The following is a 27,399-nucleotide window of genomic DNA, read 5'->3' on the forward strand; positions in this document are numbered from 1 at the left end:
GCACGTCTGTCTTAGTATGTTCTTTCCAGGTTTTGTTTTCCATCAAGAGCCTAAAGGGTTATAGCACAAAATGTTGTGTTGCAATAACTTTCTGCAAACTCTTCGGGATTGAACTTTTAAAAACGTCTTTGAAGGTCAGTAATTGCTGGAAAGCTTTCTGGTGGTCCTGTGGTCACAGGAGGCATACTTCATTTGAAAGGAGAAAAATTGCTTCAGACAGTTCTTGGGATTTGGCTTCGGGGACTGGGGAAGCATGACAGGAAGTACCTGTTGCACATCGCGTGCAAAGTGAGTCACATAGACAAGTCTCGCATGTGGTAAATCATCTGAGGAGCAGCTTGTCCACTCATCCTGTCACAGCAATCTTCCCCTCTACAGCGTCTTGAGCATGGATCAGGGCACTGTGGACCTTGAGGTGAAAAACCACAGGCTGGATTCCCAGGCCTCAGGGAGCAGGCATCCCAATGCTCCAGGAGTTGGGAGTGTTTATTTCCAAAAAGACATTGAGGAGAGGCCTAAGGAGGGGACAGGCAGCAACAACTCAGAGAGGCTGGAACCCAGTGAAGGGGGGTAGATAAACTGGGGAGTGGGGTGTAGACCAAGGAGGGCTCGCAGGCCATGGAAGATTCTCCTGCGAGATGGCAAATGCTTTGTTGGAACTGACATGATCGGACTTTTAGGTGAGCCTCTGACTGCTTTGGAAAATACAGTTCAGGGAGCAAGGGAGGAAGCCGGACGTAAATATTTTAGTTAAGCAAAAGATTTTTAGCTGATACAATAAACATAGCCACTTTGAGGAACAACTTTCTACCTGTTTCTCAATAGTTGGCGGTTTAACTCCATTGAATTAATTTAAATAATTTCATTTGAGTTGTCTAACTATTAGTTATATATTAATTATATGATGATATTAGTTATACAGTCAGCCCTTCATAGCCACAGCTCCACATCTGCAGATTCAACCAACCACAGATCAAAAATATTGGGGGAAAAAATGTGTGTTGAACACGTACACACTTTTTCCTGCCATTATTCTCTAAGCAATAGGATGTAATAACCATTTGCATAGCATTTACATTGTACTAGGTATTAACATCTAGAAATGGTTTGAAGTATTTGGGAGCACATGTGTAAGTTCTGTGCAAATACTGAGTCCTTTTATATAAGGGCTTTGAACGTCTGTGGGTTTTGGAATCCACAGGGGGATGGGTGGTCGTGGAACAAGTTCCCCACAGGCACCGAAAGACAACTGTGTTTTGTTTGCTCCTACGATGTCAATGACAATTACAGAAAAACAGCATTTGGGTTTTTTTTTTCCTAAACTCGGGTAAAACACACATTTGGAAGAGGTTAACTTAAGATTTTTACATCATCAAATGTTTTCTATTATTTTCAGCCTTGGGGACACAGATAGAAGTCTGAAAATTGAAATCAGGACAGTTCTGTCTAACCTCTAACACTAATTAGTACTGAAAAGACTTTCACATGGCTATTCTTTTGATCATCCCAAGACTGATGCAAACCAGTATCTACTTGATGTTTGTTTCTCGTTTGCCTTTTTATTTTATTTATTTGAAAGGCACAGAAACAGGCAGACAGATAGAGATCTCCTATCCCATCTGTTGGTTCACTCTCCAAATGCCCTCAACAGCCAGTGCTGGGTCAGATGGAAGCCACAAGCCAGAAACTCAGTCTGGGTCTCCCACATGGATGTCAAGGACCCAACCTCTTAAGCTATCACCTGCTGTCCCCGAAGATACACAGAAGGCTAGAATTGGGAGCAGAGCCAAGACCATACCCCAGGCACTCTGGTATGGGCTACAGCCATTCCAACCAGTGTATTAACCACTGTGCCAATGCATGCCCTACTTGACATGCTTTGTGGATTAACTCACTCAACCTCACTGTGAAAAAGGCTTGATTCTGAGTCCTGGTCCTAACACCTAACTTTCTGACATGTTATGTAGTATTTCTGGTCCCCTTTTATTCAGGTACTAAATGAAGATTCTAATACTTATAGAAGAGGCAGTAAAACATGAGTTGAATTCCTGAATTGATTTTATGTTCCAAGTCTCAAGAAAAGTGTGTTTTCCTGACCTAACCCAGAATGGATTTGCTCTTTCCCACGAAGTCCTGTCAACTGGAAAATTCTAAATGCATTAATAAGCAGTATCAGTAATGCTGGTCTAGGAAATAGTAGTAACTGCAGACTATCTTTGCAGTCTAGCCCCAACCAGCCATGCTAAACTATGTAAGTCCAGACAGTGTATTTCCTTCTTTGGAAGTTAATGGGCAGAAATAATTTGAGTTTCATCATCTGAGAATAATTTCACAGAAGATTACTTCTTTAAATACTGCAGAGAAGTAAATAAGAATTATCTACTTGACTAAATGACAGGGAACTTAAGAATTATAGGATACTGTCGACATGACAGTCTCCAAAGATCAGGCATCCTGGACAAGACCACATAGCCATCCATGTCCCAACAGGGAGCCTGGCACTGAAGAGGTTAAGGAGAGCCCTCTGGCAGAAGAGACAGGGCAGCGGCCCAAGCCTCTTGCCTGTTAGTCCCAACTACAGCACAACTGTTTCTGAGCTCACTAATCCCCCAGCACAGATGTTCAAGGCCACAATAGTGTGTCTTTGATGGTGTCTTTTCTGTTTCTTGGGGTAGAAGTTTAAAAGCGTCATTGTTTCATCTGTCAAATAAACACAGCAAGACCTTTTTGGCCGCTGGAATAATAAAAGGAAGAAAAACATCCTTGAAAGCAGGAAAAACTCTTTTACTCTATCATCAATGCCATAGACAATCTCCTGCCATTTTGTGGCTTATAATTTTTCTCAGTCTTAATTATGGTATTTATGATAATTAAAGCACAAAACCGTTTCGCTTGTAACCCACCAAGTACCTAAGAGAAAGCTAAGGTAACAAGCTCTCTCCTGGTGGAGCAAGCTCTGTTTGAACAGCGCATGGTGGTAAATGCCTCCGGCTGTTCTTGTAGGGTCCCTTCCCTGCCTTGCCAGCCGCCCTCCTGTGATAATTGGCTTTTCTGTCTTTCCTTCTTCCTTTCTTTTTTCCCTTGAAAACATGCATAATATTTGGCTTATGCAATCCTGGTGGGAAACGGATCTCCAGGCCAAAGGATCTGGAAGCAAAGTAAACATCTTCCCAAGTGTCAGCTACCATGATCTCGTGCCTCCCAGTAGCAGGGTCCAACCTTGATTTTCCCAGGAGGTAATGCTTCTGCATTTCCTTGTTAAACATCAGGATTCTGCAACGTTTAGAGCTCCTGGTGGAGCTTCCTGGATTTTGTGGCTTGGAGTCCTCATCCATCACTGCAGACCCCCACTCCTGGCCCCCAACACAGTCCCTGTGACTCCTTCCCCCTCAGCCTCTTATCACTTCACCCATCCTGGCCCTGGGCAGCTGGGTGCTGGTCAGTACCATCTGTCTCTAGTGTTACTGCAGCATCAAGCTAGCATTTCAGCTTGGACATTGGTTGATGCACATGTTTTGGACTAAGAAAATCCCATGTCAGATTGAAAGATTTTTCATGACTTTTTACATGATTTTTATTTTTTAAGAAACTTTATTTGAGCGATGCATGAAGAGACAATTGGTTAAAGAGAGAGAGAGAGCTCCCAATTCACTTACTCGCTTCCCAAATGCCCACAACTGTAGGATCTAGGTCAGGCCACGGCTGGGAATGAGGACCTCAATCCAGGTCTCCCACATGGGTGGCAGGAACCCAATTACTTGAGTTAGCACCACTGTCTCCCAGGGTCTGCAGTGGCAGGAAACTGGAGCCCATAACCAAAGTTGGGAAACCAGGCACTCTGATGTGGGACTGGATGTCTGACTGCTAGGCCAAATGCCTGGCCCTAAAGGAATTAAAAAACAAAAATCATTGCACTAACTTTTGATAATAGAACCAGCCATGACTCAGTAACCGTCAGTGTTGGGTACTGTTACGTGACCACAGGAGTTGTTGGGATGCTGGTTCACGTCACAGCTTCTTCTCTTTCCTCCTCAGGAGCAGCATTCATGCCTTTGTTATCTTCTCCTTGCCCTCAGAGTCTGTGCTTTGTGCTGATTTCCTAGGCAGCTCCCTGGCAATGCTGTGTGTAGGAACCCAGCAGGCTCCTGTGTCCATGATGGCCAGCAGGAAACAGAGCATGTTGGGGGGTATGGTTGTGCCCTCAAGTGGGAGAGATAAGTGAGAGCAGAGGCAGAAGTGGAAGAGAAGGAGGAAACTCCAAGGATTTGGAAAGATGATTTTCAAAGCATTGCGCACTGCTGGATTTGAAAGGATATGCTAAAATCATTCTTTATTTTTCTAGCAATTGAAATGCAAAGTACTTATTATTGCAGTCAGAATGAATGATGGATGGTAGTGTGGTTTTCAGCTTAGGAACAAAACAAAACTACATTGGCATGAGCACAATGCTTTGTGCTTGGCCTATTAACTACCATCAACTTACTTTATAGGCTTAGCCCGCGTTTATGCTCGTCTTATACACTGGGGAGCTGAGGAGCAGGGCGGTGGGGAGAGTTCTGGGTGGTGCTGCCTCAAAGGCCGGAGAAGGTTGGCTGGGGGTGGGAGGGGAGGGCTATTACACACACTGTGGGAGGCCAGTTATTTAGTGGGAGGAGGTCTGCAGTGGACAGCAAGGGTCCCAGGTGGTCCGAACACAATGCCCTGTCTATGTACTGCCAGCAGAGACCTTGTGACTTCTGGCTCATTTTTTAAAATAACTTTTGATACCAAACAGAGCACAAGTCAGAAAATGTAGCTAGCTGTGTTGTTGAAAAATAAGAGACACAAAGATACACTCTCTCTCTCTCTCGTCTCTGTATCTCAGCCTTTCAAATAAATAAATAAGTATTTTTTAAAAAATAGAATTAGAAACAGCCACATTTCTGCTGAACTTCATATTGCCAGCATATTGCCCAATAAATGCTCTCACCTACCCTCCTGACTTAGAATGCATCCAGCTTGGAGGGAAAGTGTGAGTCTCCAGGGAAAAGCAAAAAGAAAAATCAGGAAGAGGGGAGAGGCCTCAGATAACATGCCGCCCGCCAGCGTTGGATGTGGTTTTCACCCCTCAGTTCATCCTCTTGGTCGTGAATGCTGGGCTGGGCCCTGTGATCTGTCTGCTTTCTCATGTCTGTCCCCTTCCCTCCTCTTCCTCTTGAGCAAGAGCGACCCCCGTCGTCCCCTGCTGGCTATCCAGAGTGTCAGAAGTGTTCCTCTGAGTGCTACACCAATCCACTCATGCAAATGAGCTCCTTCAAATGGACTTTTCCAAAAGAGGACTGTCACATTTCCCTTGAACTCTTGTTTTATTCTGTCATAACTTTGCAGTAAGGGGAGACCATTTGAATAAGGACAATAGAACCAGACAGATACACAGGGCTGAAAATGGGCACTTAAGAAAACACTATGCATGGACTTCAAGATTTTTTTGCACCTAAATAAATATCAATTGCATTTCCCAAGAACTTTTTCAATTACTCAATGTACAAGAAAAGTAATTTTTTTCTCTGCATTCCTTTTAAGCTTATTTCTACCAATTATTTTCCTTCCAATGTCCCTTTTTTATATATAATTTAAGTATGTAATGTTATTTTTGGTTGATGTTTATGTGTCTATATATTTATTACTACATAGTAAGTCTGAATTGTTAAAAGACAAAATTATGGTGCTGGCACTGTGGTGTAGCAGGTAAAGCTGCCACCTATAGTGCCGGCATCCCATATAGGCTCCGGTTTGTGTCCCAGCTACTCCACTTCTGATCCAGCTCTCTGCTATGGCCTGGGAAAGTAGTAAAAGATGGCCCAAGTCCTTGGGCCCCTGCACCCATGTGGGAGACCTGGAAGAAACTTCTGGCTCCTTGCTTCGGATCAGCACAACTCCGGCAGTGTGGCCATCTGGGAGTGCTATTTTGGTTTTACCAATAAGGAAACTGAGTCAAGATGGTAGGGTGGTGAGCAAATGGCAAATCCATTATTGATATTGATGTTGGATTCTTCTCTCTGACTTTTCGATTCACAGCAGGGTTCTATCACTACCAGCCTTAGTTCTGTCTCTGAGAGGTGATTTAAAGGTGCCGGCCTTAGGAGCAATTTTCCAAGAGGAGTAGCAGCTAAGTATTGGCAGAGTAAAAAGCTGTTATATACACACTTTTCTAATTAAATATCTCTTCTGTTAGAAGAAACATACTTGATGAGAGTTTTCCAGAATGTGATAGAGAGGGCTTTGATATGTATAATTGTAGGATTGGGGCCTTTCCTTCTATAGCTCACAAGATGCTAATGGGATAATGAAAGCCAGCTCAGAACATTGGCCGTAATCATGTCTTTTTAAACGTCTAGTAGTGGAGAATAACGCTTATTAATTATCCAAGGGAAACTGCTTTTCATGACTCATAAGAATTCGAGAACATAAATGTGACGGACGCTCAATGCTCTAAGTCTAAGAGTGGATATAAGCATGTCTGCGTTTCTAGAAGGGCGTCTCACATTTACTTGGTGGTTTCCTTCCAGTTCACTCAGTAGCAGCAGCGATGGCAGCGGAGCAGTGAGGGTGGGCAGCTCAGAGGAAAACCCCTGGGTAGACCCCATCACCCGGGGCAGAGAGGCTCAGTGATCCTCCACCCCAGGGCCTGGTCTGTGAGGTGCTAAATAATGAAACACAGTGTAACATCCCACTGGGCGATGGAGCACCAGAACTCAGTCCTGCTGTCTAACTGGAACTGTGCCCATTGACCACTTCTTCCTGTCACTCTCCTCCCCTCCCCTCCAGCCCTTGGTAACCCCTTCCACTCTTCTCTGAGCTCAACTTTTTTAGAGTCTGCACATGAGGGAGATGGTGTAGTATTTGTCTTTCTGTGCCTGGCTCACGTCACTTAACCTGAACCTTATCCTCTAGGTTCACTCATGTTGTTGATAGCAATTCCTTCTTTTTATGGCAGAATAATACTCCACTGTGTATATCTACCACGTTTTCTCATCTGTTCACCCTTCAGTGGGCACTGAGTTTGCTTCCACATCCTGGCTATTGTGAATTAATGCTGCAGTGAACATGGGAGTGCAGGCATTTCTTTGGCTTACTGATTTCAATTCCTTTGGATATATGCATGTTCAGAAATAAAATTCCTGCATCATACAGTAATTATATTTTTAGATTATTAAATAGCTAGAAGAAATGGCCCTCAGTGTCCTCACTAAAGAAATGATAAATGTTTGCAGTGACGGATGTCCTGGTCACCCTGACCTGATCATTACACTGAGTGCACACATATGGGGCAGCACCTTGTACCCCATAGGTATCACAGGTATGCACAATTCTTTTTGCTTAAATAAAAATAAAGAAACAGCCTCCACCCCCTAGGACCACAGTTGAGAACTGTAGGCTCCATTGCGTTATGTTGGAGTCCTTCTGCTCCAGGGATATCCTTCTAGCTTTTACCTTTCACTCTACTCACCGCGGTGCTGAGCCCTAAATCACATGGTGCAGTAATCTGGATGGGAAATAGAACTCCAGCCTCTTAGCTTGGCCCAGCCCCAGCTGTTACAGGCATCTTGGAGTGAACCAGTATATGAGAGATTTTCTCTCTCTCTCTCCCTTTCACATAAGTAAAAATAAATCAATAAACCTTATAAGAAATGGAGCTTTACAAAAATTATACGACTTAGGGATGGGTTCTGCTCATGATAAAAGCATATGTATGAATCATTGGTCTTAGAATTAAAAACAAGGCAGCTTGGGGCCTCTGTAGGGTTCTGCCTTGATTCACTTGCCTTTAAATTATCAAAGGGCTGCTAATTAGGGCAAGCTCAGAAGTTCTGTATTTATAAACAAATGCTGCAACTTTGCGCCAGCTCTGGTACATCATTGCTCAACACCGGAAAAGCATGCACTTAGCTGTATTTTTTTGATGTGCTCCCAGTTCAAAAGAGAACATCAATAAAAACACTATTGGGGAGTAACTAGGAAAGCTGAGTGCTCAGAGCATATGTGGAGACTGTGGTCTGACGTGATGAGCCCTTGCTCTGCTTCAAGCAGCGATCAGTTGTCCTGTCTTCTGACAGATGTTGGGAGATGGGCCGGCCAGACATACCAGCCTCAGATGCTGGTGAACAGATGTCAAGCTGGAAAAATAATAATAAAAAAATGTGTGTGGGTGTGTTATGTTTGGGTGAAGCTCCAAAAGTCATATCATTCCTAAGAATGATTTCTTAGGGAAGGGGGCAAATCCTGGTATAATCCTTCTGTTACATGTGATATTGTAAGTAACGAATCCTAATTACTATTTATCATAAACTTCCTTTGCTTCTCTTATCTCCCTTGGTGACATCACATTTCCAAATCCCATTTTGGTTTCGTTTTAGTTCGGGTTCTTTGAATAATAAGCTTGTAGGCAACTGCAAAGGGCAAGGCCCCTAATTTTGGTAAAAATCACAAATCTAATTCACTTTCTCTGGAATATGGAAACATGCTTTCTCTAACTACTCCCCACAGTAAAATATCCTGATGCAGCTGGTTACTAAAGAATCAGAAGAGTTCATCCCAGCGGGCAGTGCTTTGCTTCTTTCTGGAAATACGTTATTCTCTTCCAGCTGCCTGATGCGCTCCCTGCTGGTTTTCTCCTTGTCCTGGAATGCCGGGTCCTCCTTTTCTGGTTTCCTGGTTACCTGGATTCTGTCCCTGGTTCTCCTCATTATCTGCTCTGCACACTTGGTGATTGAATCAGGCTTTGGGTGGTATCTATGTACTTGGGTTGTTCAAATGTATACCAGCCACATCTCTCTCTCTTCTGCTTCACTTTGCATGTCCCGGTGCGTGCACAACAGGTCTCTCAAACTGCACAATTGAAAGCATGACTCATTAGTCCTCTCCCCTTGGCCCACCAAACCCACTGTCCTTTAAATTTCCATCATCTCCATGAGTGAACACATGGCACCATGGTTTGCCCAGTGGTTTACCCAACCCTAGATTCCATCTTTCCTTGCACCTGACTCACAACCATCAGCATATCCACTTGCTCTGACAACAAATACTGCTCTCACCAGCCACTTGACCACCTCTCTGTGGCCATAGTCTCAACCCAAACCACAACATGATCATCAGGCCCAGGGCTGCACAATGTGATGTCACAATTTCGCTTGTTATTTTCTTTTTGTTGCTTGTATTATCATCCCAGTAGCAGTAAAGTGGTATCTCAAGTGATTTTGATTAGCATATCTCTAATGCACAATGATTAAACAACTGTTCCTGTGCAAATTGACAATATGTGTGTCTTCTCTGGAGAAATATCTATTTGAGTACCTTTCTCATTTTTTGACTGGATTATTTGTCTTCTTGGTGTTGGGTTATAGGAGTTCTTTAGATATTCTGGATGCTAAATGCTTACCAGATGTGATTTCCAAATATTTCTTCCCCGTCTATGGATTGTCATTTCATGTCCTTGAGAGTGTCCTTTAAAACACAAAAGTTTTTCCAATTGAGAAAGCCAAACACATCTATGTTTTCTTGTTTTGCCTGTGCTTTGGATGTGTATTTAAGGAACTATTCCAAATCCATAGTCATGGAGATTTTACCCTATGCCTTCTAAGAACTTTAACTTTAGCTCTTAAATTTAAGTCTTTGATCCATTTTGATTTAGCTTTAAAATAGGGGGTGAAGCTGGAGCCAGCATTGTGCCTTTCAAATAAATAAAATATTTCTTTAAAATAAATAAATGAATAACCAGGGTGTGAAGTGGTATCCACCTTAGTTCCTCTGTAGGTGGAGATTCTGTTTTCTCATCACCAGTTTCGAAAGAGGCCCTTGTTTACCCACTGAATGGCCTTGGCAACCTTGTCAAAGGTCAGCTGACTACAGTGCGTCAGTTTCTTTCTCAGTTCCACTCACTCTTTATATCAGTCCTTGTTACAGTATCACACGTTTTGAATTAGTGTGTCTCTTGCAGTAAGTTTTGAAGTTAGGACGTCTGTGTCTTCAAACTTTATTCTTCTTTTTCAAGATCATGTAGGCTATTTCAGTATTCCTTGAAATCCCATATGAATTTTAGGATAGGTTTTTTTTCATCCTGAAAAAAACATATACTAGGGGCTGGCACTGTGGCACAGCATGTTAATGCCCTGGCCTGAAGTGCCGGCATCCCATATGGGCACTGGTTCAAAACTCGGCTGCTCCACTTCTGATCCAGCTCTCTGCTATGGCCTGGGAAAGCAGTAGAAGATGGCCCAAGTCCTTGGGCCCCTGCACCCACATGGGAGACCTGGAAGAAGCTCCTGGATCCTGGCTTCGGATCGGCGCAGCTCTGGCCGTTGCAGCCAATTGGGGAGTGAACCAGCAGATGGAAGACCTCTCTCTCTCTCTCTGCCTCTCCTCTCTGTGTAACTCTGACTTTCAAATAAATAAATAAATCTTTTAAAAAAAGAAAAAATATATAGTGAATATAAGGATTGTATTGAATCTGCATGTCACTTTCGGTAGTATTGTTGTCTTAACAGTATTTGATCTCCCAATCTGTGAACATAGGATGTCTCCCTGTCTGTTTTGATCTTCCTTAATTTTTTCGAACAATGCTTTGGTGGCTGTCAGTGTACAATTCTTACAGCTTTTTTTAGTTAAATTTATTCCTAATTATTTTAGTCTCTTTGTAAATGGAATTTCTCCTTTTAGGATTACTATTCATTGCTAGTATATAAAATGCAATTCATTTTTGCATGTTCACTGTGAATGCTGCCACTGACTGACAGTTATTTCTGACAGTTTTTTTTATGGAATCCTTAGGGTTTTCTACATACAGGATGTCATCTGCAAATTGAGATAGTTTTACTTTTTTAAAATTTGGATGTCTTGTCTTCTTTTCCTTGCTTAATTGCTCTGGCTAGAACTTCTTGTCCTATTTTGAGTAGAATGGTAAGACTGGATATCATGTCCTCTTCTTTGTCCTAGTGGAAAGTATTCAGTCCTTCACCATGGAATATGATGTTCACTGAGTTTTTCACATCTAACCTGTATCATGTTGAGGAAGTTTTCTTCCTAGCTTATTGAGCATTTTGTTAATAATGAAAAGACGTTGGATTTTGTCAAATGTCTTTTCAGCATAACTGAGATGATCATGCAGTTTTTCCTTTTCATTTTGTTAGTGCATATCATTGATTGATTTTTTATAAGATTAAACCATCATTGCCTTTCTGAGATAAATCTCAATTTGTCATGGTATATAATCTTTTAATATGCTGTTGAATTTGGTTTGCTTCTATCTTGTTAATACTTTTTGGGTTTTTCTATGTAATGGATCTTGATCTGTAATTTCCTTTCCTTGTAATGCTTTTACCTGACTTTGCGCTGTGGAACCTGATTTTTTTGTGGGGTATGTAATTGTCACTTGTAGGGGGTATGTAATTGGGGTTGGGGTAAAGGCAGCTCTCTTTGTCGCCTACCAGTCCAGCCAGTGTGGCCTGGTGTAGCACCGTGGCTTCGTGTTGGATTCAGAGGCCAGCCTCCTGCACTGGTTGCTGTGCCAGACTTTGTTTTTCTTTTTTCATCTTTACTATTTGAAAGATAGAGAGACAGAAATGGAGAGCAATCTCCCATCTACTGGTTCACTTCTCCAAATGCTCACAACAGCTGGGGCTGGGCCAAACCAAGCCAAAAACCAGATCTAGACTTCCTTTGTGAGTAGCAAGGACCTAAGTACTTGAGCCATCACTGCTCACTCCCAGGGTATGCAATTAGCAGGAATTTGGAACTGGGAGCCAGGACAGGACTTGAACCCAGGCACTTCGATACTAGATTTGGGCATCCCCCAAGAGCATCTTATCTGCTGTGCCATATGCCTGCCTCGATGTCAGCGTTTGCCCTCTGGCTTACTCAGACAGTCAAGACTCAGCTGCTGCTGTCTCCAGAGTCCAGCTTGTGGTGAAGGGGAGTCTGTAGCAGCAACTTGTCCCTCAGTTGCGATGATGCATATATAACACGCATTGCTTCTACCCAGCCCTTCTCCCTGCAGACTCTGCCTGGCATGGCCAGGCCTGGCTGCAATGCAGACTGGAAAGAGTGACCTCTTGCTGACCAGCTTAACCACAAGCCAGCTGGGTGTTTTGGGGGGGAAGCAGGTTAGATTTTGTACTCCCACCTTGGGGCAGAGTGACAGTGACCCATACATGTAAAATGTCAGATGGTGACAAGTGCTACAGAGGCAAGGAAGCAGGGAAGAGGAGGGAGTACCAGGGAGAGGTTGCAGCTTTACATAGTTGGATAGGGAAGCCTCACTGAGTAGGTGACAAATGAGGAGGAACCCAGGACAGCTGGAGGAGCCATCCGTGAAGCAGCCCGAGGAAGAGTGGTGCAGACAGATGTGATGGCAGGTGGGAGACATTTGGGGAACACTAAGGAATGTTTTTAGGGGTGGTGGGTTCTCTTTTTGGACCTGTTGAGTTTAGGATGTGCCTTCATCCAAGTGGAGGTGTTCAGTAAGCTGTGGGATGGATGCAAGTGGAGTCCAAGAAAACAGCTCTGGGGCAAGTGCTGGGGTGTAGCAGGTTAAGCTGATGCTTGCAACACCCACAACCTCTGTCTGAGTATAGGTTCAAGTCCTAGCTACTCTGCTTACAATGCAGCTTCCTGCTAATGCATCCTGGGAGGCAGCAAATGATGGCTCAATTGCTTGGGCCCCTGCCACCCACATGGGAGACACCAAAGGATTTCCTTGTTTCTGGCTTTGGCTTGACCTACCCAGCCCTGGCTTTTGCAAACATTCAGGGAGTGAACTAGAAAATATAAGATATATATATATATATATATATATATATATATATATCTGTCTCTCTCTCTTTGCCTTTCAAGTAAATGAAAATAAATGATCTTTAAAAAAAAAAAAAGCAGCTCAGACTGGAGGTATAAATTCCAGAGTGGTGAGATATAGCATTATTCTTAATCTTAACCTTTCCTATAAAGGCTAGGCTCGACACGCGGGCTGCAGAGCGCTCCCAGGACTTGTCTGGCGTCAAATCTGCCCAAGTGAGCGGGGCAGCTGGCTCTGCATGAGCCCATCTGCCCTTAAGGGGAATGCTTGGTGCCTCTGCCTCCCGAGGGATCTAGGTGCCTGGGTAAGGTAGAATCCCAACAGGTGAAAAGTCTTGTCCATGCCAGCCTGGGAATCCGCAAGAGCCAGAGACTGGACACCAGTTCCCTCCCTCCCAAGCCTGCTCTGCCTGAACAGGGCCGTTTATTAGGAATCTTCCCTGGCAAGAAGGGTCATTGGTTAAGCAGGTTGTCAGACATGATGTACTGGGAAACTGGGGAGGTTGGATGGTAGAGCTGCAGGAAGCAGAGCTGTAGCTGTGCAGAGGAGGGTCTGCACCAGAGCGCCCATGCTGTTCCATCTCCCGCTAGGACAAGGCCCCTTCCACTTGGTCATTTCTGTGGCATGGCCTCCGCTCGCTGCCTCACTGGCACCCAGTCATTGCTCAAGTGCCAATGCTGCCAGGCCTACTCATAGAGGCTTTCTGGAGCCCCCTGGGGCTGAGGCACTGGTAAGCACGCAGGCAGTCAGCCACCAGGCTCCCGCGGGCAGGTCTGCTGTCCAGGATGTCCTGGAGTCGCCCTGTGGCCTGGCCTGTCCTCCCTACAGACCCCGCATAACCAGGCCTGAGTTATTTAGCTCCCCGTTACCTGGCAGAATGTTCTCCTCTGTCAGAAGCTACTCACGTCTGGAGTGGAGCACTGGAGGCTGCTGGACAGACCAGCGGGGCTCAATGCAGGCCTCAAGCTGCCTCACTTCGCAGCAGACCAGGGCCTTGGTTCATCACCGACCAAATGGGCTCTCAGTGCCCTGGCTGGGAGGTGGGAGTCCTGCAAGGGAGCACACAAGTCTACAGAAGCAAGCGTTTGCATTGTAGTCACCTCTGGGGCCTGCGCACGGCTTCTGGTTTGCCGCATCTGAAGTGCTCCTCTTGTCTTCGTCCAGTGACACAATCTCTCGATATCTGTGTCTCTCAGGTTGCATTCCCAAGCTCCGCAGGGTGTGAGATAGGAGGAGAGGGTTTGGATTCTCCAACTCTTGCACGTGCCAGAGTGTCAGGCTGGACCGGCTTTGCCGGGGACCTCCGTTTTCTGTCCAGGTTCTCCTTGGGTCTATCTGTTGCCTAGTAGGAAGCTCAGCCTAAGAGTTCAGTTGGAATGAACTCTACAGGGACGTAGAATGTAAAACTGAACCTATGCAATGTGTGTCATGTAAACTCTAAGCTAAGAAAACAGTCCTCTCTCTGAAGTACATTGCCAAAGGGTAGTGCTAAGATTATGGTGAAATTTCATGACTCGATTGCTTGGGGTCACAGATGCCTTTGTATCCTGGAAAAATTAAAACTTTCCAAAGAATGTGGACATTGCTAGTCCCAGCTCTGCAGAAGTACTGTCAGAATCCTAATAAGGGAGGGACAGAATTCCTTGCAGGCATTCGATACGCTTAGCGAACTGCTAGCAGGGAATGCAGCCAAGGCATGTGGGTGGAATAAATCTTTAATCCCTACTTCGCTGCAACAGCCACAGGTCAACAAAACAATACTTTTTCATTTGTAGTAGATAAGTCTTTTTCTGAGGAATTTCAACAACATCTCAATTAACGAAAACCTTAGTAGAGTAGAAGCTGCTTCATGTAGCTAGGACAAACCTCCCTCACCCCCCTTTTTATTACTGCTCCGGTCACAAAGAATCGTAGGCAGATCGGATTTTATCGGGAACTTCTGTGAATGAGTTTCTGAGGCTGTTCCAAAATCAAATGATACTGAGCTCACTGTCCCCTAACTTCCCTATGTAAGTCTGCATTGCTGCACGTGACAATTAAAGCTAAAAATTATGCACTGATCTCCTATTTACAAAGCTTATTTGCTGTAAGTGTTGTCATAAGCTTGTACAAGGATCGAGCAGTTAAGACGCCCAACATGCCACAGCAGAGTGCACGAGTTTGCCAGCTCCAGCCCCTGACTTCAGCTTCCTGCTAGTGGCAGACCCTGGGAGGCAGCGGTGATGGCTCAAGTACTTGATTGGCGTTTCCACTACCCATGTGGGAGGTCTGAGTTGAGTTCCCAGCTCCCAACTTCAGCTCTGGCCCAGCCATGACCATTGTGATCATCTGGGGAGTGAACCAGCAAATGGAAACAAGCTCACTTGCTTACTCCCTCTCTCACTCTCTCGCACTCTCTCTCTCAGATTAAAATATATATATATGGTTCCAGATTCCTGCTTCCCATGAGCACTCAATGAGAGGGTTAACAAGATGCTATTTTTTCTACAGTCATCAAAGTTGAGAGAGGAAACTTGTGTGTTTTCTTGTTTGTCTTTGGATACCACTGCCTGGGGAAATGCATAGAGAAGCAGCAAATTGGGTATATTTTCCTTTAAAGCTGATGCGATCATTGCAACTAGACATCACTGAAATTATATTAGTGCCCTACCATGGAGAGAGGGGCACTAACAGGACTTCTGTGTTTGACTCCAGGAGTTGTTTTCACTCCTGAGTTACAAGCTACCAAATTCAAAATAAATTCCTCACTTTGGGCACATTTAACCCTCTTTTAAGTCAGATAAGGTTCCTTTTATATAAAGCCAAGTGAGTTCACTCACGCATTTTAGGCAGATTTTAAGCAATAAGAACTTGAGGGAGTGTCATCACGATACTGCTTTCCCCTGAAATCCATGTTCCTTCGAGGGTATTCCTGAAGATCCATTGTGGAATCAATCGATGAGCTCACTGAATAGCTAAGACATAGTTAAGAACCTGGGGATCTTCAACTCCAACCACGTATTGTTCCTCATTTAATGAGAGCTGTTGCAGAGGCCTACCCTGAGTAGGATGAGGTTACTTGACAGAGAGTAGAAGCAAAAGAAACTATTCTGGCCCTCAAGTGGACCTTTCTCACCGATGTAAATGAGATGGCCTTTCCCACAGCGCCAGCCTTTGATCCAAGTAGATAAAGCTTGCATTTCCAAGTCACTTCCCCTTCCGTGTGGCCTGCTATTTTAACTTGCATGGGACCTAAATCCCCATTCAGCTATTGATTTGTCAGTGTCTGTACAGCTGTGCCTGAGTTCCTACATCCTTTTGTGAGTCTGTCCTCTAACAGAGGCTGTTTCAGATTTAATTTAATCTCTATCAGGTCACGGGTGTAAGTTGTTGAGCTGGTGATCTGGTGAGCGTTAGTGTGTGCTGTTTAGTTACTGTAGCTGTCAGTGACAAAATGCGTTGTATGAATACTAAACATGTTTACAAATAAATGTCCTGTGAAACGTGTGGTCATTTATGATCCCTCTGCGTCCACGCCCAGGACATACAGTTCGTGCGCCTTTGCAGGTGGCAGTAGCAACCTATTTTCTGTGTGGCTCAGAACCATTGAGACAAAAAATACCAAAACTCACATTCCAGAATGACCGTTCCTGCTGTCCTACTTGAATATGTGGTAATACTCACCCAGATGTTTCTCTCTGGTGCCGGCCTCCAGGTTCATTCAGTAGACAGTTGTTCTGGGGGTAGGGTTGGATAGATAGGGGTGAGGGAGAAATCACCGATGCACAATACAGATATGAACCTTTGGTGTTTATAATGACAAAGTCCTGTGTAGTAGCCATTAGCCACACGTGGCTCCTGAGCACTTGCAGTTTGGCTAGTCCAAAATGACATGGGATGTCTGTGTAAAATCACAGATTTTGAAATTTTAGCACCAGAGAATGTAAACCAGGCCATTAATAATTTTATATTGAATACACATGGAAATGTAGCCGTTTTAAGATATGTTGGGCCAAGTAAAATAGATTAATTTTAGTGTAGTTTCCAGATGACTTAGAACACGTGTGAGGCACACAATGCCCTTCAGGGCATTGCCAGTGGGGAATTTGCCACAGTAAAAGAGCCACAGAGGGTCCCCACAGCTCACTCACGGAGGGACATTGCAACTGATCTTCTGTGTTAAAGATATATTTAAGTAGAGCAGCAGAGGGAGAGAGAGACATAGAAATTTTCACTGTGCAAATGGCTGTAGCAGCCAGGTCTGGGCGACCCAGGACCCAGGAACTTCATCCTGGTCACCCATGTGGGTGGCGGGGACCCAAGAACTCAGGCCATCATCTTCTTCTCAGGCATATTAGCAAGGAGCTGGATCGGAAGCATAGCAGGTGGGATCAAGCCGGCATTCCAACAGGGGATGGTGGCTTAACCTGCTGCACCCTGACTGTCCCTGCCCCTTCATTGCTCTCTCAGATTCATTTGGGCTTGATTAATAGGATATGCTGTAACTCAATTGAATATGAATTTCTAATTTAAAGGAGTTTTTTCATGCTGGCACCTTAAGGGTAACCACATCACTAATTAGACTATCATCATCACATGTAGCTTATAGCGCTAGGTACACTTGAGCCTGTCCTAAGTGCTTTCCATGGGAACACATGTAACCCTGTGAACCACCAGATAAAGCAGGTGCTGACATTACCTCCCTCTGAACAGATGTGGCCTTGAGACTCACAGAGATCAGTCACTGGCCCAAAGTCGCGCGTGCAGAGGATGACCCAGGCCATCAGGTTCCAGAACGCACCATGAACCAGGAAACAGCACTGCCCTCTAAAAGGCCATCTTGTCCCTGACTTGCATAGCACAGGACTGTGCCTGTCTCCATAGCATGACGCTAACATTAGTCCTAAACTTACGTGTTTTGAGTAATTTAACAGCTAAGATGTTCAAACTGTTTGCTGCCTCAGAAACTGGGGACCACAGTTTAGCTCGGTCTGCTTAAAAATATGGTCGAATTCCAATTACTTAAGGAATATTTCAGTAAGACTACTGAAGGAGTCCAGGGGATATCACACCAAAATGTGGCGCCCTGCTGTGCTGCTTATTTAAGTTAAAAACATTTGGAGACCAACAGATGCTGGAAGACCAGATCTGCCAAACGGGGCCTTGGATCCCCTCCCTGAGAAGAACAAACTCACACACACCAAGCAGCGAGACCGAGGAGCGGCACCACGTCCAGACACACTTCATCACGAGCTGTTTTCTGCTCTTTGATCCTATTCAGTTCCCAAAGAGAATCACTTACAGACCAGTGGCTGGTCTCCAGGTCCCCTCCTGCCCCCAGAATTCATGTGCATCCTCTTAAAAACAGTCCACATCCTCATTCTCCCCCTCCCCTAGGAGGAAGGGGACGTGAGCATCTGAACCTCACAGGGTTATTGCGATGACCCCATGCATGTAACTAAATCCGTGTGCCTTTTGCTCCTGTTAATCTGTCTGCTGCCAGCTCATTTCAGCAAACCTTCAGAGGATGGAGAGGGAGTTACCTTTTCCCAAACATGTTGCTGACGTCCTGGGGATACAGAGATAAAAATGTCAAGCTCCTGGGTCTAGGGTTGTGACATAGTGGGTTAAGCCGCCACTTGCTCCATCAGCCTCCCATATGGGCGCTGGTTTGTGTCCCGGCTGCTCCACTTCCAATTCAGCTCCCTGCTAATGCACCTGGGAATGCAGCAGAAGATGGCCCAAGACCTTGGGCCCTTGCACCCATGTGGGAGACCCAGAAGAAACTCCTGGCTCCTGGCTTCAGCCTGGCCCAGCCCTTGGCTGTTGTGGCCGTTTGGGGAGTGAACCAGCAGATGGAAGATCTCTCTCTCTCTCTCTCTCTCTCTCTCTCTCTGTAACTTCACCTTTCAAATAAATGAATAAATATTTAAAAAAAAAAAAAACTGTTAAAAATGGCAGGCTGCCAGCTTTCTCTTCTAGTGGACATAAGGGCAAATTTCTACAACACAATGTGTTGAAGGCTGGGTATCCAGTGTGTGTTGAGATCATAGAGGCACATCTGACATATTTTGAGGTGCAAGGTACAGTTGCAGCATTAAACAAATCTAAGACAAAGGGTGCTTGGGCCATGTTTGTAACTTTCTGGTTTTCTTGCTTCTTGGTGAGTGTCGCATCTCCTGGGCTGGTCAGAGAGCTCGCTGACCCCATCTGTGTATTTGCAGGTACCAGCAAGGTCAACCTGGTGAAGATCGCATCCACGGCCTCCAGTCCTCGGGACACGGCCCTGGCTGCGGTCATCTGCAGCGCCCTGGCCACCGTGCTCCTGGCACTCCTCATCCTCTGTGTCATCTATTGCAAGAGACAGTTCATGGAGAAAAAACCCAGCTGTAAGTCTCCAGCTCCTGATCTTCCCTCGCGTTCCGGTGCAGTGTGTTTATTATCATTGTCATGCGACGAGACACTTGGCAATGACAAGCATCGAGGAGCTGCTCAAGAACTGCTCTGTTCCTGCAGTTGTATTTATGAAATGCATGAAGTTTGTATTCCTTAAATAAGAGGTTTCTGGGGCGGGGGTGGGGGGAGTGAAGGGCGCATGAAAACCCTTGTAGACTACACTGGGAAAGGCAGCTGTCTTTAAGGACACTGACAAGGCCGTGATGTCCCGTGCCACTAGGCAAAACAAAAAGTATTTTGGGTTCTGGCAACCTAAGCATCCTGCATTTTGAACTTTCTTAACAAATTATTTCATAGTTTTGCCTCCATGTAAGAAATACAGGCAGCCCGCCAATGTAAGATGGTCTGACAGTTTTTTTCCCTTAAGATGGTACAAAAATGTACCCCTCCAGCCCTTCTGCTTTTCCCCTTCAGTTCAGTATTCAATAAACCACATGAGACACTCCACACTCTAGTATAAGATAGGCTTGTGCTGCAAGATTTTTCCCATCTGTAGGCCAATGGGCATTTCCTGAGCACACGGAAAGTAGGCAAGGCTAAGCTGCGGTGTGCAGCACGTTAGGTATATCCAGTGCGTTTTTGACTGGGATATTTTCAGCTTATGGTAAGTTTATTGGGGTGTAACCCCATGCTAAGTCATGAAGCAACTGAATCAGAACATGCAATGATAGCTATGTTTTCTCTAAAAAAGCTAGAATGGTGCTGTTTTCCGTTATGATATGAACGGGGCTCTCTGATGGAGAACACTGGGTTCACTGACCGAAATCTCCCCTCCTTGCCTAGGGTCTCTGAGGTCCCAAGACGTGCAGTATAACGGCTCTGAGCTGTCCTGTTTTGACAGACCTCGGCTCAGCCCGTGTGCTCACAGAGCCTGCTGTCAGTGCCACCGGGGCTCCGCCCAGCCTTACGGTAAGTTCAGCCACACAGGATCTTGCAGACAAACCGGAAGAATGCAGAGATTAAAGCCGTAAAAATATGTTCAGATTCATCTCCCAGCAAGGTTGCTGCACGTGGTTTTCTAGTAAGAGCTAATCCTGTTAAATGATCCCCTGTTGGTGTGGGTGTTTTGTGTTTTCAGTGCTAAGAAGAAAATAAGCATTCATTAAAGTTCTAGAATTTTCCAGCTACTTTTTAGGCAAGCTTGCCTTTCTTGTTTTGAGTCAATTTGGTGTGAAATCATGTTAACCTGTCGTGGAAGAGGAGTTGGTGTCCTTTGTTGTCTGTTCAGGTCAAAGTGAGCATTAATGTGCTTATTTTAACATCTTTTTTGATCTCTTAAGGAAGAGGGAGGAAGGAGGGCCATAACAGTTTCCCACAAGCCATAATTGCCTCTTAGATGATTGACAGAAATGACACATTAGACAGCAAGTTCAATGGAAGTTGACCTGTAACCCGGACAAACCTTCTTGGCCACTTAGACATTTAGACTCCTGAGCACATATCCCGCTCCTGTCCCCACCGCACGGCCTCACCGCCTCTGAAACCTTGTGTGGGCAGCAACCCTCCATAGCAGTCTGCCCTGCCGCCCTCTCCTGTTTCTCTGCATTTCCCAGTAGCACCATCCAGTCTGCATTGACCGGTCTTTGTGTAGTTAAACTTACCCCAGTTAGGTTGACTTCTGCATTTGCAAATGTCTAATCTTCCTTTTCAAGGCATGCAGGATGTAGCATTCTTTTTCCAGTTAATTTTTAAAATTTTTTTAATGTTTTTATTAATATAAATAGAACAGATTTCATGTATTTCCTAGGTACAGTTCTAAGAAGATAACCATACTCCCCTTATTCATCATCCCCCTGCTTCAATCCCCCACCTTACTTCTTTTCTTATTTTCTTTAATTTTTGAAAAGACATGCTTTCTTCTTTTTTTTTTTAAGACTTTATTTATTTGAAAGTCAGAGTTACAGAGAGGAGAGGCAGAGAGAGAGAGAGAGAGAGAGAGAGAGAGGTCTTCCATCCCCTGGTTCACTCCCCAATTGGCTGCAACAGCTGGAGCTGTGCCCATCTGAAGCCAGGAACCAGGAGCTTCTTCAGGGTCTCCCACACTGGTGCAGGGGCCCAAGGATTTGGACCATCCTCCATTACTTTCCCAGGCCATAGCTGAGAGCTGAATTGGAAGTGGAGCAGTCAGGACTTGAACTGGCACCCATGTGGGATGCCGGCACTGCAGGCATCAGCTTTATCTGCTATGCCACAGCGCTGGCCCCAAGACACACTTTCTTTTTTTATATGATTTTATTTTTTTTATTTTATTTTTATCTTGACAGGTAGAGTTACAGACACAGAGAGACAGAGAGAAAGGTCTTCCTTTTCAGTTGGTTCACCCCCCAAATGGCTGCTACGGCCGGCGCGCTGCACTGATCCAAAGCCAGGAGCCAGGTGTTTCCTTCTGGTCTCCCATGCAGGTGCAGGGCCCAAGCACTTGGGCCATCCTCCACTGCATTCCCGGGCCACAGCAGAGAGCTGGCCTGGAAGAGGGGCAACCCGGACAGAATCCGGCGCCCCAACCGGGACTAGAACCCGGGGTGCTGGCGCCACAGGCAGAGAATTAGCCTAGTGAACCGTGGCGCCAGCCAAGACATACTTTCAATCCACTCTATCATCACCGGCTTATTTCACCACTAACCATAAGACTCAACAAGTAAAAAGTAGGAACAGCACAATTCCACAGGTGTATAAACAGGGGCTAAAAACAACAAATATATTGCAAGATGTCCATTTCATTCCTATACATTTTTTGTATGCTATATTAACTGCCACATATCAGAGAAAGCATATTATATTTGTCTCTGATTTTGTTTAAGATTTATTTATTTATTTGAAAGTAAGAGTTACAGAGAAAGAGAGGCAGAGGCAGAGATAGAGAGTTCTTCCATCTGCTAATTCACTTCCCAAATGACCACAAGGGCCAGGGCTAGGCCAGGCTGAAGCCAGGATCCAGGATCTTCTTCCAGGACTCCCTATGTGGGTGCAGGGGCCCAAGGACTTGGGTGTCTTCCATTGCTTTCCCAGACACATTAGCAGGGAGCTGGATAGGAAGTGGAGGAACCAAGGCCGAAAACAGTACCCATATGGGATGCAGGCACTACTGGCTATTCCATAGCGCCAGCCCCTAAACTTTCCTTTGTAACACTGCTTTTGCTGTATCTCATAAGTTTTGATATGTCATGTTATTATCTTCATTCATTTCTAGGATTTTTTTTAATTTCCCTTTTGATTTCTTCTATGACCCACTGTTCATTCAGGAGCATTTGTTCACTCTCCCATGTGTTTGAATATTTTCTGGAGTTTCTTAAGTTGTTAATTTCCAGGTCATCCCATTGTGGTCAGAAAAGATACATGGTATGACTTCAATTTTTTTGAATTTATTGAGACTTGCTTTATGGCCTAGCATACGGTCTATCCTAGAGAATGTTCGTATATTCTGCAGCTGAGGGATGAGAGATTCTTTTTTTTTTTGGACAGGCAGAGTTAGACAGTGAGAGAGAGAGAGAGAGAGAGAGAGAGAAAGGTCTTCCTTTTCCGTTGGTTCACCCCCCAAATGGACACTGCGGCTGGTGCGCTCCAGCCAGCGCGCTGTGCCCATCTGAAGCCAGGATTCAGGTGCTTCCTCCTGGTCTCCCATGCGGGTAGAGGGCCCAATAACTTGGGCCATCCTCTACTGCCTTTCTGGGTCACAGCAGAGAGCTGGACTGGAAGAGGAGCAACCAGGACAGAATCCGGCGCCCAACCGGGACTAGAACCCGGTGTGCCGGCGCCGCAAGGCGGAGGATTAGCCAGGTGAGCCACCGCGCCGGCCATGGGATGAAAGATTCTGTAGATATCAATTAGGTCCATTTGGTCCATAGTGTAGGTTAGCTCTGTTGTTTCTTTGTTGATTTTTGTCTAGTTGGTTTGTCTATTGATAAAAGTGGAGTGTTGAAATTCCCCATTATTATTGTATTGGCTCCTATGTCTCCCTTTAGATACATTAACATTTGTTTTAAATAGCCAGGTGCCCTCATATTGGATGCATGTACATTGACTCTAGTCACAAATTCCTCTTGAATTGATCCCTTAATCATTACATAGTTCCCTTCCTTGTCCCTTTTAACAGTTTTTGTGTTAAAGTCTATTTTGTCTAATATTGGGATGGCTACTCCTGTCTTTTTTGCTTTTTCTTAGCATGGATTATCTTTTTCCATCCTTTCACTTTCATTCTGGGTATCTTTGTTGGTGAGGTGTTTCTTGTAGACTGCAAATACATGGATTTTCTTTTTAATCCATTTAGCCAACCTGCATGTTTTAATTGGAGAATTTAGGATATTTACATTCAAGATTATTATTGATAAGTAATGACTTGGCCCTGCCATTTTCCATAAATATTCCTATTGTTTGTTTTGGATTTCCTTTGTAGTGTTACGAGGAGATTTTCTTTATTAACATTCTTTCATAGTGATGACTATCTTTCTCTGTTTCTATGTGTAGCACATCCTTAAGTATCATTTGTAAGACTGGACAAGTGGTGACAGATTCTTTCAATTTCTGTTTGTTTTGGAAGATCTCTATTTCACCTTCATTTATAAATGAGAGCTTTGCTGGGTGCAGTATTCTGGGTTGACAGCTTTTTTAGGACTTGGACTGCATCTCTCCTAGCCTGTAGGGTTTCTTATGAGAAATCAGCTGTCAGTCTAATTGGGGATCCTCTAAAGTTAATCTGGTGCACATTTTAGAATCTTTTCTTTATGTTTTACTGTTGAACGTTTGACTACAGTGTGTCTTGTTTAACGTTTTTTCTGATCATGCATATCAGGAGTTCTATGTGCTTCTTGTACTTGAATGTCCCTATCTTTCCCCAGATTAGCAAAGTTTTCTGCTATTATTTTACTGAATAGGTCTTCTAATTCATCTCTTTCCATACCTTCAGGAACTCCTAAGACACATTTGTTAGGTTGTTTGATAGTATCCCATAAATTTCAAACACTTTCTCAGTTTTTCTAATTTTTTCTTCTTGTTTCTTTTTTGTCTATTTCTGAAGATTTGTCTTACAACTCAAATATTCTTTGTTCTGCCTCACCAAGTCTGTTGTTGAACCTTCCACTATATCTTTTATTTGGCATATTGAATTCTTCATTTCTAATATTTCAGCTTGATTTCTCTTCAATGTCTCCATCTCCTGGCAAAATTTTTCATCCATATCATGTATGGGTTTCTTTAACTCATGTATTGCTTCTTTATATTTTTGAGTAATCTTATGATCATTCTTCCAATCTCTCTTTTTTTAAAGATTTATTTATTATTTGAAAGGCAGAGTTGCAGAGAGAGTTCTTCCATCTGCTGGTTTATTACCCCACATGCCACAACCATCCTGGCTGGGCCAGGCTCAAGTCAGGAGCCAGGAGCTTCTTCTGGGTCACCCACGTGGGTGTAGGGGCCCAAGGACTTGGGCCATCTTCTGCTGCTCTGCTCTCCCAGGCACATTAGCAGGAAGCTGGGTCAGAAGTGGAGCAGCCGGGACTCAAACTGGTGCCCATATGGGACGCCAGCACTGCAGATGGTGGCTTAACCAGCTGGGCCACAATGCTAGTCCCCATTCTTTCAATCTCATGTTGTACAAATGAATAACTACTATTCGTTACTATCTTCCATCTAAAGAGTAGATTAAGAATAAAATGTAAGATTTTTCATGGTGTGTGTGGGTCTAGGTTTGTCTTTGCCAACACAGAAAATACATTCTTGGACAGCTATTGACAGTAACTGAATGATCCTCAACCTCCCTCATGAATTGTGTTTTCCTGGATACTCTCCCACGGACACCGTTACTACAAGCAGAATTAGCAGGGATAATTTCTTCAGAGGTGAGCTATCACTTTAGATGTAGGAACACTCAGCTTTCTTCAAACTCTTCTTCCATCAGAGAAGAACAATTAAACATTGAGTGGCCTTGTTGTTCATCCTCCCAACAGGACACTCAGGGTAGAAAGTCCCATGTGATGTCCAGCTTCCATGAGCTCATCATCTCGCACACTCCCTTCTAAACAGCAGTGCCTTACTTTTCTTTCAAATTTCTATTTTGACATTATTTCAGACTTTCAGGGAAATGGGAAGAGTAGGACAGAGAAGTCTCACATATCCTTTCCCTTAAATGCTTTATCTCTTTTCCACATTTGCTTTATTCTCTCTCTCTCTCTCTCTCTCTCTCTCTCTCTCTCTCATTCTGACACCACACATCACACACATTTTTCTCATTTGTCATTTAACAGTCAGTAGTAGATGTGGTGTGCATTTTACCCCTTAATACTTCAGTGAGGGGTTGGCATTGTGGCATAGCAGGTAAAAGCTGCTGCACTGGGGCTGGTGTTGTGGTATAGCGGGTTAAGCCACTGCCTGCAATGCTGGTATCCCATATGGGCGATAGTTCAAGTCCCAGCTGCTCCACTTCCAATCCTGCTCCCTGCTAATGTTCGTGGGAAAGCTAGCAGAAGATGGCCCAAGTGCTTGAACCCCGAACCTACATAAGACACCTGGAAGAAGCTCCTGGCTCCTGGATTCGAACTGGCCCAGCCTCAGCCATTGTGGCCATTTAGGAGTGAATCAGCAGATGGAAGACACCTCTCTCTCTCTCTCTCTCTCTCTCTTCCCCTCCCTCCCCTCCCCCCTCTCTAACTCTGCCTTTCAGATAAATATTTTTTAAAAAAATTCCATTGCCTGTGATGCCAGCATCCTACGTGGGCACTGGTTAGTGTCTCAGCTGCTCCACTTCTGATCTAGCTCCCTGCTAGTGGCGTGAGAAAAGCAGCAGAGGATGGTCCAAATGCCTGGGCCACTGCTACCCACATGGGAGACCTAGGTGAAGCTTCTGACCCCTGGCTTGATCCTGGCCCAGTGTTGGCCATTGTAGCCATCTAGGTAGTAAGCCAGCAGATAGGAAATCTCCCTCTCTCTCTCTCTCTCTGTGTGTGTGTGTGTGTGTGTGTGTGTGTTTATGTCTCCCTCTGTAACTCTGACTTTAAAAATAAATAAATAAATCTTCTTTAAAAAAATACTTCGGTGTTTGTTTCCTAAGAATAAGAACATTCAGGGGCCAGGGCTGTGGTGCAGCGTGTTAACACCCTGGCTTGAAGCACTGGCATCCCATATGGGTGCCGGTTCAAGACCCTGCTGCTCCACTTCCCATCCAGCTCTCTACTATGGCCTGGGAAAGCAGTAGAAGATGACCCAAGTGTTTGGGTCTCTGCACCCACATGAGAGACCCGGAGGAAGCTCCTGGCTCCTGGCTTTGGATCGGCACAGCTCCTGCCATTGTGGCCAATTGGGGAGTGAACCATCAGATGGAAGACCTCTCTCTCTCTCTCTCTCTCTGCCTCTCCTCTCTCTGTGTAACTCTGACTTTCAAATAAATAAATCTTTAAAAAGGACGTTCTGTGATGTAACCACAGCACGATGAGTAGAGGTCAGGAAATGAACAGTAATTCAACGACATGTTCTAGTTTACAGAGCACGTCTATATGCTCCTATTGTCCAGCAACGTCATTCATAGCAAAGGAAACCCCGATGCCACTGTTACAGTTGGCTGCCAAGTATCTTTGGCTTCTTCTAATCTAGGGTGGTTTCTTCTTCTTTCTTTGTGTGTCATGGCGTTGATATCATTGAAGTCTACAAGCCAGTAGGTTTGTGGGCTGGCCCTTAGTTTGAGTTTGTCCCATGCTGCCTCTGGGTTAGATTCAGGAACACAGCAGAGGGGCTGCTGCGTTCTTCCTGGTGCCTAGCATTGGGAGGCACAGATGTCTGTCCCATGCCCCATCCGGTTAAGCTTGGCCACTTAGCCAAGGTGATGTCCTCCAGGTTTCTCCACAATAAAATTAGTTTTCTTCCTCTTTGTAATTGATAATTATCTTGTGGGGAGATATTTTGAAAGCATGCAAATATCCTGCTGCTCCCCAAACTATCGCTGAGTAGTTTAGCATCCTCTGACGATTCTTTCCTAAATCACTCATTATCTAAATTCCTAAATCATTCACGTTGGTTAACAATGATGTTTCTAGTTCCACCATCATTCCGACTTTATTATTTGGCTTCTATAGTAATGAGGAAATGTCCCTTCTTATCCATTTATTTCCTTGCTTTAATTAGTTCAGACTTGCGATTTTTACTCAATGGGT

General features: G+C 44.6%; 1 protein-coding gene across 3 annotated transcripts in view; it reads left to right on the forward strand.

Moving 5' to 3' along the window:
- TNFRSF19 (TNF receptor superfamily member 19) overlaps positions 1-27,399 on the forward strand; it is a 105,960-nt gene that overhangs the window by 70,099 nt on the left and 8,462 nt on the right. For all 3 annotated transcript variants that reach the window (XM_008259905.4, XM_008259906.4, XM_008259904.4), the window contains exons 6-7: positions 19,030-19,194; positions 20,045-20,170. In XM_008259905.4, the coding sequence (XP_008258127.2) occupies positions 19,030-19,194; positions 20,045-20,170 (291 nt within the window). The remainder of the gene's footprint in view (positions 1-19,029; positions 19,195-20,044; positions 20,171-27,399) is intronic.

The sequence above is a fragment of the Oryctolagus cuniculus genome, chromosome 9 (genome assembly GCF_964237555.1).
Source record: "Oryctolagus cuniculus chromosome 9, mOryCun1.1, whole genome shotgun sequence".
In the NCBI taxonomy this organism is placed as follows: Eukaryota; Metazoa; Chordata; class Mammalia; order Lagomorpha; family Leporidae; genus Oryctolagus; species Oryctolagus cuniculus.